This window comes from Spinacia oleracea, chromosome 4, assembly GCF_020520425.1.
Source record: "Spinacia oleracea cultivar Varoflay chromosome 4, BTI_SOV_V1, whole genome shotgun sequence".
NCBI lineage: Eukaryota > Viridiplantae > Streptophyta > Magnoliopsida > Caryophyllales > Amaranthaceae > Spinacia > Spinacia oleracea.
The window spans coordinates 161,815,198-161,828,429 of record NC_079490.1 but is presented as its reverse complement, the minus strand read 5'-3'; the positions used below and the strand labels follow the sequence as shown (position 1 = coordinate 161,828,429).

Below are 13,232 nucleotides of genomic sequence, written 5' to 3'. Positions count from 1 at the left end.
TTCAATGTTCGATGCACACACCAACTCAAGCTTTACATTGCGAGCTATGGTTTTTTGTACCATAAATGATTTTCCGGCATATGGAAACTTGTCTGGATACAAAACCAAAGGAGAACAAGCATGCCCTATATGTGAAGAGGACTTGGAGCCCACATGGTTGGATAATTTCAGGAAAAATGTTTACCCAGATTTCAGGAAGCACCTCAGTCGATATCACCCTTATCGTAAGAAGAAGAAAGAATTCAATGGGTTCACCGAGGAAAGAGTAGCTCGTACGCCTTTGACAGGATCACAGGTTTATGAACTAATAAAAAATGTTGAAACCAAATACGGCAAGTGCTTCAAGTCCAAGTCTCAAAATAGTGTTTTGTGGAAGAAAGTATCTCCATTATGGGATCTTCCCTACTGGAGAGATTTGTCGGTTAGGCATTGTCTCGATGTAATGCACATTGAGAAAAATGTGTGCGATGCTATCATTGGGACTTTGCTAAACATGCCCGGAAAGACTAAGGACAATGACAATGTGCGGAAAGATATGAAAAAGAGGAATATTCGACCAGATTTGTGGCCTGTTGAAAAATCGGGTGCGGGTGGTACTAAGACTTTTCTGCCTCCAGCGTGTTACACAATGTCAAGAAAGGAGAAGAAGCAGTTTTGTGAGTGCTTACTTGGCATTAAGGTTCCCTCGGGATATTCGTCGAATGTAAAGCGCCTAGTATCTCTCTCGGACCTTAGGTTGGTTGGTATGAAGTCTCATGATTGCCATGTAATTATTAATGTGTTTTTGCCAATTGCACTTCGTGGGATATTGCCGAAACACGTGAGACATGTTATAACAAAACTTTGTGTGTTTTTCAATTCTATATGTGCTAAAGTGATTGATCCGGAGAAATTAGATTCTTTGCACAATGATATTGTTGAAACTTTGTGTCGATTTGAAATGTACTTTGCACCATCTTTCTTTGATATTATGGTGCACTTAATTGTTCATTTAGTTCGAGAAATCAAGTTATGTGGTCCGGTGTTCTTAAGATGGATGTATCCTTTTGAGAGATTTTTTGGGCATTTAAAGGAAAAAACAAAGAATCAGGCAAGGCCGGAGGGTAGTATCATTCGGGGAGTCCTTGAGGAAGAGATATCTCAATATGTAGCTGAATTCTTATCAAGGCTTGAGCAAATAGGTCTTCCAAAATCTCGTCATGCAGGGAGGCTTGAAGGGCATGGGGTAATTGGTAAAAATGTGATCTCGCCTCCATCTGAAAGGAAGAATAAGGCACATCTTTGTGTATTGCAGCATCTTACCGAGGTCAATCCTTACATAGATAAGCATTTGCTAGAATTGCAACAAAAAAACCCTAAGTTGAAGGAAAGAGCGTTGATGCAAGAACATAATCGCACATTTGTTGATTGGTTTAAGAAGGAAGTAGCCGAGGAACTAAAAAAAATAATGATGTTTTGGCCAAATTTTTGACACTTGTTGCAGCGTACATGCATATGTACGCTGCAAAAAAGTACTTTTTGCAGCGAACATTGTACGCTGCAACAAGTTCAGACTTGTTGCAGGCCCCCCAGTTGCAGCATACGATGTACACTGCAACAGGGGTCTAAAAGCCCGCTGCAATAAGGGTTTTTTCTACTAGTATGTGTTTGGCATGTACTATCCTGTATTGCTTATCCAAACTCAGCTCTTTCCTGCTATTTGATAAAACTCTGCACTTCACTTTCTATCTCTTCCAAATAATGTGCTGATGTGCTTGTAATTTGCGTATCTTTAGTAGCCAATTAAGATCTCTTTTGTATACATATTTGCGTTGTTTTGTTGCATATAGTTGCATTTAGAGTTATTCATACTCTGTCGCCTTTTTTTTTCTTGTTTTCTATGGAGAGCTTCTCTCCCCTATTTTCAAGCCAAGCTAAAGTGACGGAGTATGAATGTTCCAGTAATCCAAAAGAGAGAATGACCACATCAATGGGGTTCGAGTGCAAGCGCGCTTCTTGGCATCCTCGTCATCCCACCTCATCACTATCATCAAAGTCTCTCACGGAGGAAGAAAAGTATGAGTGGAAAGCTTCCACTAAATCGAGTCTTTGGGCTTGAAGGATCCATGACATTTATGCACGGGCTTGAAGGATCCATGGCATTTATGCACGTGAAGCAACTAGGGGCATGGTCCTTGCATGGACCGTGCAACTCTTACATTGCACCGAAACATCAATCTTGGATAGCAGTTGTGCACGGACGGTGCACAATACACACGGGTCGTGCAACACTTAATGCATGACCCGCTGCGTGACTCGTGCACGTTTGACACGGACCGTGCAACACTGCTACTCCACCCCTGTGTATTACATTGCACGACCCCTTGCACGGGTCGTGTAACTCTGCCGGACCCTGTCTGAAGCATGACGACTACCCAACTTCTTGGGCACATGCCCACCTTAGTATAAATAGAATGTTATCCTAAAGCCCACATGTGTAGAGTGTGTCTTAGTTATGTTATGTCACTTTGTTTTCTCTTAGGTTGCACAGGTCTTACCACTTTATTACTTTCTAGTTTAACTCCTTTAATTTGTCTTTTGAATTCTGCTCTTTATTGCTTTCATCTATTGCTTTCTACAATTTTATGAGTTTTTAGTGCATGAGTTGTGGTTGAGTTTCTTTACCCGGTTTGGTACATTCTTGGTGTTCATCCTCAAGTTTCTTTTAGGTTGAGTTTCTTTTCCCGAAATAGAAACTCATGTTTCCATGTATGGTTTGCTCCTAGGTTTAAGTTCTACTATGTGTGAGCAATTGAAGTATATTGCAATCATGCTTGAAATATCATTAGTAATATTTCTCTATTTGAAAAAATATATATTATTAAAAAATTTAGAATTAAGAATATTTTTTTTAAAATAATTTTTTTTATTTAATCAATGCTTATTAAAATATAAAGAGAGAAAAATCAACACAATAAATTGTTTGTCTAATATTAATAAGAAACAAAGTATGTCAATGTCTTTAATGGTCATTTTACATATTAAGGTATTAAACATTTAACCGCTATCAGCTAATTTACCAAACACTTTTACACAAACAACTAATGCAACCAGCCAGTCCAATCAGCTAATGCAAACAATTAACCGCTAACAAGTAGTCAAACTAGCTACCAACTACCAGCTAACAACTCTTAACCAAACAAGACATAATTTTTCACATGGTGAGGCGGACCACAAATTCTTATTTACAAGGGGTGTACAATAAATATTGTACACCGAAGTAAAAGTTGACTCAAAATACATAAAAGTTACCCTTATACATGTAAAAGTTATCTATTTTATATTTTTAAATTTTTCTTATTTTAATAACAAAATTTCTTCAAAATCATTAATAATGTATAAAAATTAATCATTTAATCTTTTAAAAAGTTAATTTATCAATTTTTTTTCCTAACATAAAAGTTTACCAAAACATAGTAAAAGTTATAAAAAACTAGGTAAAAGTTACTTTGGTGTACGATAATTTTATTGTACACCTTGTGCGCACAAGACCTTTTGGAGGCGGACAGGCTACTTACTAATTTACTGAGTCTCAACCTATAATTAGTTTGTGCTTAAACTCAAAATCCAAAAAAAACACATTTAAAGCAACTTGTATGAAAATTGAAAGGCTGAAGTGGACCTTAAAACTAACTCCGTACAAAATAAAATTACCAAACCTGAGACCGACCCGATTGACCTGTGTAACCAATTTGTAATTGACAATTGTACCTTTGCTTCATTTCACCAACAAAACAACAACAACAAGATTCTTATTTGATCTTATTGTTGTTGTTCAACACAAACAAGTAGTCCAAGCCCATAGACTCCATAACCCAACATCCAATAAAGTGAATAACATTCCAACCCCACTTCTAATCTCTTCGCTTCTTCAATCCCACTACCACTAAGCAGCCCTCCATCAGTCTCTCTGCATTTCTGTGTGAGTGTGTCCGCCATTTTTGTTGATTATAATCTTCAAAGTTTTCAGCTTTTAGGCGTTTCTGGCATTACACCCAGGTTAGATTTCTGTATCACGTATTTATTTTTTCAATTTAGACCCAATGAATTGATTGTTCTTTTTTAAAAGTTTTATTTGCATCTTTAATTTGTCATAACCTAGCTATTAAAAGTGCTCAAGTTTTTAATTTGTGTATTTTGTTTCATGCTTTAGAAATTTATGATGTTACCCATTTGATTTTACCCCCGTATAGCTTTGCTGATTGCTTACTGTGTTGTGTTTAATTAGTTGTAGACTGGATAATCAAGCTAAGAAATGAATGGTCAATTCGTTATTATTTATTTATTTTCAAATTGAATTTTGTCATTGTGGATGGTAGAGAAGTTTTTAATTAGTGTTCTTATTGTAACTCGGTTCTCATTGATAATTTCTTCCCTAAATTGTAGTATTTGAATGTATGTACTTACCTAATTTACAGCTATAATCAACAAAAATGCAAGCTGCTCTCGTCATCCCGAATGTGAGTCCGAATTTCTCTGCTCCCTGCATTTCAAGACGAGTATCTTCGAGTGCTCAATGCCAACGCCGTTTGAAATGTGTTTCTGCACTCACAACTCCGGCAGAATCACCGGCATTGGTTACATCGGAATCCACAGAGGGAAAGCTCAACAAGTATAGCTCTCGCATTACTCAACCAAAGTCCCAAGGTGCCGCACAAGCTATACTCTATGGTGTTGGACTTTCAGAAGACGATATGAGCAAACCACAAGTTGGTATTTCATCGGTTTGGTACGAAGGTAATACCTGCAATATGCACCTGTTAGATTTAGCTGCAGCAGTGAAAGAAGGAGTCGAAGAGGCCGGGATGATTGGGTTTAGGTTCAACACTATTGGTGTTAGTGATGCTATCTCTATGGGTACTAGAGGCATGTGTTACAGTTTGCAATCCCGAGACCTGATTGCGGATAGTATTGAGACTGTCATGTCTGCTCAATGGTATGATGGGAACATCTCTATCCCTGGATGTGATAAAAATGTAAGTATTACTTATTCTGGTCATCAACTTGTCGATTGTAATGGAGATTAGTATCTAACTTTTGTATTGAGTTGCAATATCAATTGACTCGTCTGCTCACATTATGGAAATCTGTTTGATTTTTAGCATACATCTAGTATCATTTGATATCCTTTCCGGAACGGTGGTGTTTATTTTCCACTCCTAAAGATTTTTACTAGTGACTTACTTTGAGGTTATAAATGATTCGTGTGTTTGATTAATCGTCTGTTTCCTCAGTGTTGTCTCAGAAATCAATCATAAAGTTAATAATAGAAAATTTTTGTTGTAAAAGAAAACTGATGAATCATTTTATTTAGTCTAATTGTGTTGTTTTTACTTCACTCAACTTCTGCCTATCGGCTCATGTGACACATGGGATAAATGTTCATTGCAAAATGTTTACATCCAATTGAACCTTTTAAGGTGTAAAGGATAATTAGTTACTTATTTCTACAATTGGGTTGTTTGTTATTGCTTCTTTGAGGCGGAAGCATATGTTTTGATTAGATGCTATCTTGAATATTGTTTATTATGCAGTAAGTTGGGCAACAATCTATGCCTTATTGATGATTGTGCTATTTGCAGATGCCAGGTACAATCATGGCTATGGGACGCCTTAATAGACCAGGCATCATGGTTTATGGTGGTACAATCAAGGTCTGGTTTAGAGATTGGAAATTGCATATAGCTCCATCTTTCTTTGTCTCTCCATAAAATCATCTTTTAACTAATTAATCTATTTATTTTTATGGTTTGCAGCCTGGTCATTTTCAAGGGAATACATTAGACATTGTTAGCGCATTCCAGGTATGTAGTTAACTTTCCACATGTCCTTCCTTTCCATTCACTCAATCAATGTGTCTAATTTAACTTTGATTTTGTTTATCAATTACATTTGTGGATGTACTAGATATTTATTTTGATGACAGCTTGAAGGAGATTTTCATCTTCTTAAGAATAAATGTGCTGGATTTTAAGGACTCCTTGTCACATTCTGGCTCAACTGTCTCCGGATCTTCTTTTATAGTCGATCATGTTAATGACTCATCTTTCCTCGTCCTTCTACTTTGAATGAATCACAGTGCTTTACCTGAAATGCATTCTATAACCTTCTAACTCAAGCAACATTTTTGTATATTAATGTATGAGATGAAATGTGCTTTATTTAAGAAAATTTGTTCAACTAATCTTCATGTCTTATAGAAGTTGGTGAATCTGTTTCCATTCTTGCCAAAGGTTTGTCCTCAATTTTCCTATGCACAAAATCCATCTGAAAGACATGATGTAGATTACATAGCGGTCGTTTGGTTGGACATAGGAAATAACATTTCTGAAAAAGTTGGTGAATCTGTTTCCATTCTTGCCAAAGATTTGTCCTCAATTTCCTATGCACAAAATCCATCTGAAAGACATGCTGTAGATTACATAGCGGTCGTTTGGTTGAACATAGGAAGTAATATTTCTGAAAATTGTTTTCCCCATGTACTTGTAGTTTATTTCATAGGAAGTGCAAAAGTTGTTTAAGCAGAAAACAGCTTCCTCCATTTGTGATGATGTTGCCAACCAAACAACTCATTCTTCCACTTCTCAGGAACTTCTACTTCCAAGGTTATTTCTTGAATTTGAAATGTCAAAATCAAACTAAGAAGCATTCAAGTGACTATTTATTATTTAAGGCCAAGATTGTCATGCTGTAGGACAATTACTGATGACTTGTATACTAATTGTTGATGTTAAATTTTGTAATTTGTTGTTAAACCCTAAAGGCATTTACCTTTGAGCGTGACATTTTATTTTTCCCATCTTTGTTGCAGGTTTACGGGGAATTCGTTAGTGGATCTATAAATGAGGAGGAGAGGATGAATGTCGTCCGTAATTCCTGTCCTGGAGCAGGAGCTTGCGGTGGTATGTATACTGCAAATACCATGGCATCCGCTATCGAGGCTATGGGAATGTCTATTCCTTACAGGTATTGTTTGTACTTAAAAGAGTAAAAATGTTATTCCTTCTAGGGTTATAATGTTCCTTTCTCTCTTAAAGCTCGTCAACACCAGCTGAAGACCCTTTGAAGCTAGATGAATGTCGTCTTGCTGGAAAATATCTCCTCGATCTGCTTAAAATGGACTTGAAACCACGAGACATAATAACTGAGAAATCTCTGCGGAATGCAATGGTTGTGGTCATGGCCCTTGGTGGGTCAACCAATGCTGTCTTGCATCTCATCGCTATTGCAAGGTGAGAATGCTGCTCTGAAGTTTCTGCAGCCTGCTTGAAATGGATGCTTAATTCTGACCTCTTGTTTCTTTGTAGGTCTGTTGATGTGGAATTATCTCTTGACGACTTTCAGAAGGTAAGTGATCAGGTGCCATTCCTTGCAGATCTTAAACCAAGTGGCAAATTCGTCATGGAAGATTTGCATAAGGTACATTTGACCTCACTTACCTTAGTTGAGCTTTATCTTTTTTTCTTCTGTTGCTAAATGATAATTTCTTTTGTTTCTAAATAATTTTTATTCACTTATAACTATTGTAAGTTATACTCCGTATTCTTTTGATTGATCTATGTAGGTTGGTGGCACACCTGCGGTGATTCGCTATCTTCTTGAGCTTGGATTTTTAGATGGGGACTGCATCACTGGTATATGGTCTTGCACCCTTGGACATGCTTTTGCTTCAAATGTACATATGAGAGTTGCAATTAGTTTTGTTTTTCTTTTATTTAATTAATTATTTAATTCCTGATCTTTTGTGTTTCTTGTTTTGTCTAGTTACTGGGAAAACACTGGCTGAGAATGCCAAACTCTTCCCACCTTTGGCTGAAGGTCAGGTATGACGTATGTCTTGTTCAGTAGGTGTCACTTTCCAATCATGTTAAAGTAATATCCTTCAAACCTGTGTTTTAATTATGCATCTGTTTGGTGGAATGTTTCAGAAAATAATACGGTCATTGTCAAACCCTATTAAGGAAACGGGGCATATACAGATTTTGTATGGTAATCTTGCTCCTGAGGGCTCTGTAGCAAAAATTACGGGAAAGGAAGGATTATATTTTTCTGGTACGTTCCCCTCTAGCCATACACTTCTAGTGTCATTGTAAATTTCATGGGTTTCTGATTTTAAACTATGTGATCAAACCGGATTCTTCTATTTTCTACTCACCGGATTCTTCTATTATTAGCTTCTTATCGTATAAACTTTCAGGTCCAGCCCTTGTTTTTGAAGGAGAAGAAGTTATGATCGCTGCTATTTCAGAAGATCCCCAGAGTTTCAAGGTACTTTTTGTGCACCAGTTAGTTCATTCACTGTGACTGATCAATTGAGAAATTTCATGCATACTATCAGCTGTTAATCTAACTATTTTCCAGGGTAAAGTAGTAGTTATTAGAGGAGAAGGACCGAAAGGTGGACCTGGCATGCCTGAAATGTTGACACCAACTAGTGCTATAATGGGAGCAGGACTCGGGAAGGTACTTTGACATGATTTCTATGCTTGTTTAATGCCTTAAATGTTGACTTCACTTTTCCTAGCCTTTTTGGGGTCATTGGTGGTAAATGGTAATAAACTTATAATGTTGATGTTAGCATTTTCATAGCCATATTCTTACTTTTATCTCAAACTGACTTTCCCAGCCTTTGATTAATTAAGCCATTTTTAAGGTTTTGTCCCACTTCTTTATTTATGGGTCACAGCACATCATCATTAATATTAATATTAATATTACTTTCACATTATCTTGTTAGATATAGGTTTTCTACTTTTATCCTACATGCCCACCTTACCAATTTACTTCATTGCCCGATGATATCTCACGTATTAATTATGGTATGATGTTGTTTTGTCAAAAAAGAAAAAGCTTTTAGTTTCTATGCTCCCTTTTAAAATACTTTCGGTTACTTCAAGGTCAATCTCTTGTAGCCTTGCAGGAGTTGTATGCTTGTAAGTTGTAACTGGAATGATTCTTTCTGTAAGTATTTGGTTAACGGCCATATAACAAGCACTACTGCTACCAATTTTAAAGGGAAATGAAAGTATTTGGTTAATGGCCATATGGAAAACACTACTGCTACCAGTTTAAAAGGGAAAGAAAAGATTGTATAAATTGGCAAACGATATATTACTCTGACTCTTTGTTTTACCTCAAGTACCCACCCCCTATTGGATCCTCCACACTCAGACCTGAATCACCTGATCAAGTAAACTTGACACTTAATTTTGGAAGAAAACATGGATCCCCCCCCCCCCCCCCCCCCCCCCTTAAGAATAGCTGAGTCTGATACATAGACTGGTACAAGTGCCTGACACCAATATGGGAATACCCGGCCCAAGTAACATAGCCAGAAAGAACCAAAGGATGTTCTATTGTAGCAGTATAGTTGAAAAGTAAGATTTTTTTTCCCTGATTTAATGACTAACGCTACCATGGGTTCGGACCGACTGTTGCAGGATGTGGCTCTTCTAACTGATGGAAGGTTTTCGGGAGGTTCACATGGATTTGTTATCGGTCACGTGTGCCCTGAAGCACAAGTATGCACGAAAATTTATCTTTTAGTGATTAGTCTTTGTTATTGTAATACAATTATTATTATTATTATTATTATTATTATTATTATTATTATTATTATTATTTATCTAGGGGTGTGAACTTCAAAGTTGAAGTCTTCTAGAAGTTTTTGTTGATAATCAAGTGGTAGACTGGTAGGATCTAAAGCACTTGTTGTTTTGGCAATGTTTAGGAGGGTGGACCAATAGGTCTGGTGCAGAATGGAGACATCATCATAATTGACGTCGGGAAAAAGATAATGGATGTTCAGTTGACGGCCGAGGAGATGGAGGAGCGAAAGAGAAAGTGGACCCCACCTGCATACAAAGCTAACAGAGGAGTACTGTACAAGGTATGTATGATCTTGCATTTCCTTTTACGCCCTTTCTGTAAATTTGCTAATAGTTGTGCGCCTTGATTTTCAGTATATCAAGAATGTGCAGTCGGCTTCAAGGGGTTGTGTAACTGATGAGTGATGAGTAGCCAAATTCAGAAATGAGAAAGCATTTGATTAATCTGAAGCAAACAAAGCTCATATTCGATGGTTCTGGAGATAGAGTGTAGGTTTGAGCTTTTTGTTAGCCGGTTGTAATATTAGCTCTTGTAGCCTAGTCTGTTCTGTTGTATCTTTTACAGGGTTTAGTATTATTGAAACGGAATGCTGAACACTAACAAATGTATGTTGGAAGAGAAAGGGTTATTCATCGAAGTTATTAATGTTCTTCGTCTTAAACTCTTAACAGTGCTTCTACTTCAACTTTCTCGATCACCAGTGATCTGATAGCATATTTGAACTGTCTATAATTACGCAGATTTGCTGTTCAATCCCTACCATGCCAAGATACCTACATGTTGAGACTTTTTTTTTTGGTGCGAATGAGCTACAAGGGCGGGGATGAGAATCGATCTCAGGATCACCTGGAACCGGGATGGAAGCTCTAACCAACTGAGCTATCCATCACTCATATGTTGAGACTTGAGATGCCGCAACACGTTGTTCATTCTAATTCATCTACAAGATTGTAACTTCCAGCCTATTAGCATTGCCTCTTAGCTTTCACTTGTATGGTTGTACTTTTAGTTAGTGTGTTTTTTCAAGGTAAGAATTATAAACTTAGGATAAATTTATTAGTAAATTGGAGTTAGTTGTGCGCCTTGAATTTCTAAGTAATCGTTTTGAACAATCGAGGATAAATTTGGAGTATTAAACGGATTAATATACATACTCCTAGAGACTAAGTGACCTACATTTGCTATCTAATTTGCTGCTTGTTTGCTTTCCTATAAATATGCTTGATTTTCCATTCGTCGAAGTCTTGAAGAATCATTTTGATGTCTGAGATGATATTGTGTAGTTTCCAGGGGATGGACCATATTCCTTTAATGGCATTGATGGCAAGCATATTGTCCCCTTAATTTTGTCCCAAAAAGATTCTTAGTTTTGGTGGAATATCTAATTTTCAAATCCAGACAAATGGTCATTTGGGCCGGTGTGTAGGAATGTTATGGGCTAACCAAGTGACTGACTTTAATGTAAAATTTTCAGGCGAAATTAATCCATATTGGTTGGTCTTCTGTTTCTTGTATCAGAATAGGGAGACATTTAATTTTAGAGACAATGTCTGGTAAAAAAGAAAGGAAGAAGTATAACTTGAATATTTGGAAAGTTTCAATAAGTTTTTCATTGTTTTCTTATGGAAAATTTCAAAATTAACACCTTATAAAGTCCACCTTTTCAAACTTACCACCTTATGAAATTTTAAGGAAAATTTGATAAAAATAATCCAACCTTTGCCCGCTCTTCTATTAACAGTACGACAAATCGATTAATTCTAAATAATCTAACGTTTAAGACGAGTCTTCTAATAACAGGTCAAGTGACCGGTAACCTGTTGAGATAGGTCAACGAGTCATTGTTGACTTTGTTTACATGTTAAGCATGACATGTGTTGTTTTCTAATTAGTCTATCTTATTTAATTGTTTTCACTATATAAAAAAACATCTCCACCCCCTCTACCAGAGTTTTCTCTCTCCTCGACCTGGACCACCGACCACTCCACCCGAGTTTTCTCTCTCCTCGACCTCAACCTCAACCACCGACCACTCCACCGGAGTGTTCTCTCTCCTCAACCTTCACCACCGACCACTCCATCATTTGGTTCTTCCCATTTCGAGCAATTGATTCGACGAATCGATTTCTTTACTTTATGATGAGATCTCAATCATTACTTTGGTGGGTATTGGTGTTTCAGTTGCAAGAGCTAACTTGTTAATTTCTTTGCCCAATTCATCTTGGCATGTTTTCTCTATTTTGCCTGCTATTCATGTCACTGTCCTTACCTTAGGATTTCATGTTATTACCCTTTTATCTGTAAAGTTGTTGGAGAGTGGAGACTACCCTCAACTAGAGGAAGTTGTCTAGTTCAATGGTTCACAGCATCACAAGATTTCCCACATCGAAGTCAAAATTATATATCCCACCTACTGAATCTGGAAATCTTATTATTATTATTTTTTAAAAAAAATTTCACCTCTGTATTTAGAACTTAGTCTGCAAATTTGCAATTGGCTATTCTGTTAGTTTTCCCAAGCAGCTAATTGACACCTTGGAGTTGATTTTCCGGTCGAGCAATTCGGAAAATGAATTGGGTGCTAAAGAAACAATGAGGGAAACTAGGATTGCAGATGCAAGTGATGAATCAAACTCGAGTGCAAATAGTTTTAGGAACTTTGAGGGCTTGATATCTGTTGCTCTATTTCTTGTTTCGGTTCTTGTTGCTTCCTTCTATCCTTCAACATTAGAAGACTCGTCTAAACACTCCATCATGATGAAGAATACCAAACAGGAAACAATTAGCATACACCCCAGCAAAGTCAAGTGCCCTTGAACCTCCAATCAGTATGCTCTATCAAGCACTCACCTTAATCCTCCAAACTCCATGAACGATTTATGCATTAACTTGAAAATGAATCAAGTTTCAATCAAAAATGATTCAGCTCCAAAATCTGACAATTGAACCAAAATTGACAACAAAATTATAGTACAAATTTGTCATAAACAGCCCAATTAAAAATCCACACCAACAATGTTCAATCAAATTGCAATCAAAATTTAGGATTATTTGTGTTTTAACACCTTTAAAAAATCAGTTTTTATTTTTTAACACCTTACTTATTTTTTATTGTATTTTAACACCTTAAAAAATTTAAAAATTAGTTTTCAACACCACATAACGATACCATTACGGAAAACATTTGTGGGGCAGCATACAAGTGACAACCAATCTCCTTCCCTTATCTCAACAAATTAATAAGAGCATTCATAATCATCTTCCTGTCAACCGGACCTGTAATCTTAACCCTCCGATCAGCAACCCGGGCCGGTGGGCGGTGGCGCAACACACAGCCAATCACCTTCCCTAAACTTCCCAGTGGTAAGATCGAACCCCGACAACACCCCACTATTATATTTAGCCGTAGCCTCCCTCCTACACTCCATAGCACACTTATCATGGCTCCTAAACTACCTTTGTAACTCAACAAAAAATTGCAACGCAAGCTATAATAAGCTACTCCGTATGAATTAAGAGTATGTAGACTGTAGTCATCATTTGCCTATGAATACTGGTAATTTGTTATTAAAATTGAGTTTTTT

General features: G+C 36.9%; 1 protein-coding gene across 1 annotated transcript; it reads left to right on the top strand.

Moving 5' to 3' along the window:
• The first annotated feature begins 3,769 nt into the window (after positions 1-3,769).
• On the top strand, positions 3,770-10,316 carry LOC110788698 (dihydroxy-acid dehydratase, chloroplastic). Its single transcript, XM_021993341.2, has 15 exons — positions 3,770-4,038; positions 4,458-5,015; positions 5,622-5,693; positions 5,796-5,843; positions 6,851-7,005; positions 7,077-7,271; positions 7,347-7,458; positions 7,604-7,673; positions 7,804-7,862; positions 7,968-8,091; positions 8,237-8,307; positions 8,401-8,502; positions 9,480-9,560; positions 9,770-9,928; positions 10,002-10,316. Exons 2-15 carry the CDS (start codon positions 4,473-4,475, stop codon positions 10,050-10,052), a joined length of 1,842 nt encoding a protein of 613 aa, XP_021849033.1. The 5' UTR covers positions 3,770-4,038; positions 4,458-4,472; the 3' UTR covers positions 10,053-10,316.
• The last annotated feature ends 2,916 nt before the right edge of the window (positions 10,317-13,232 follow it).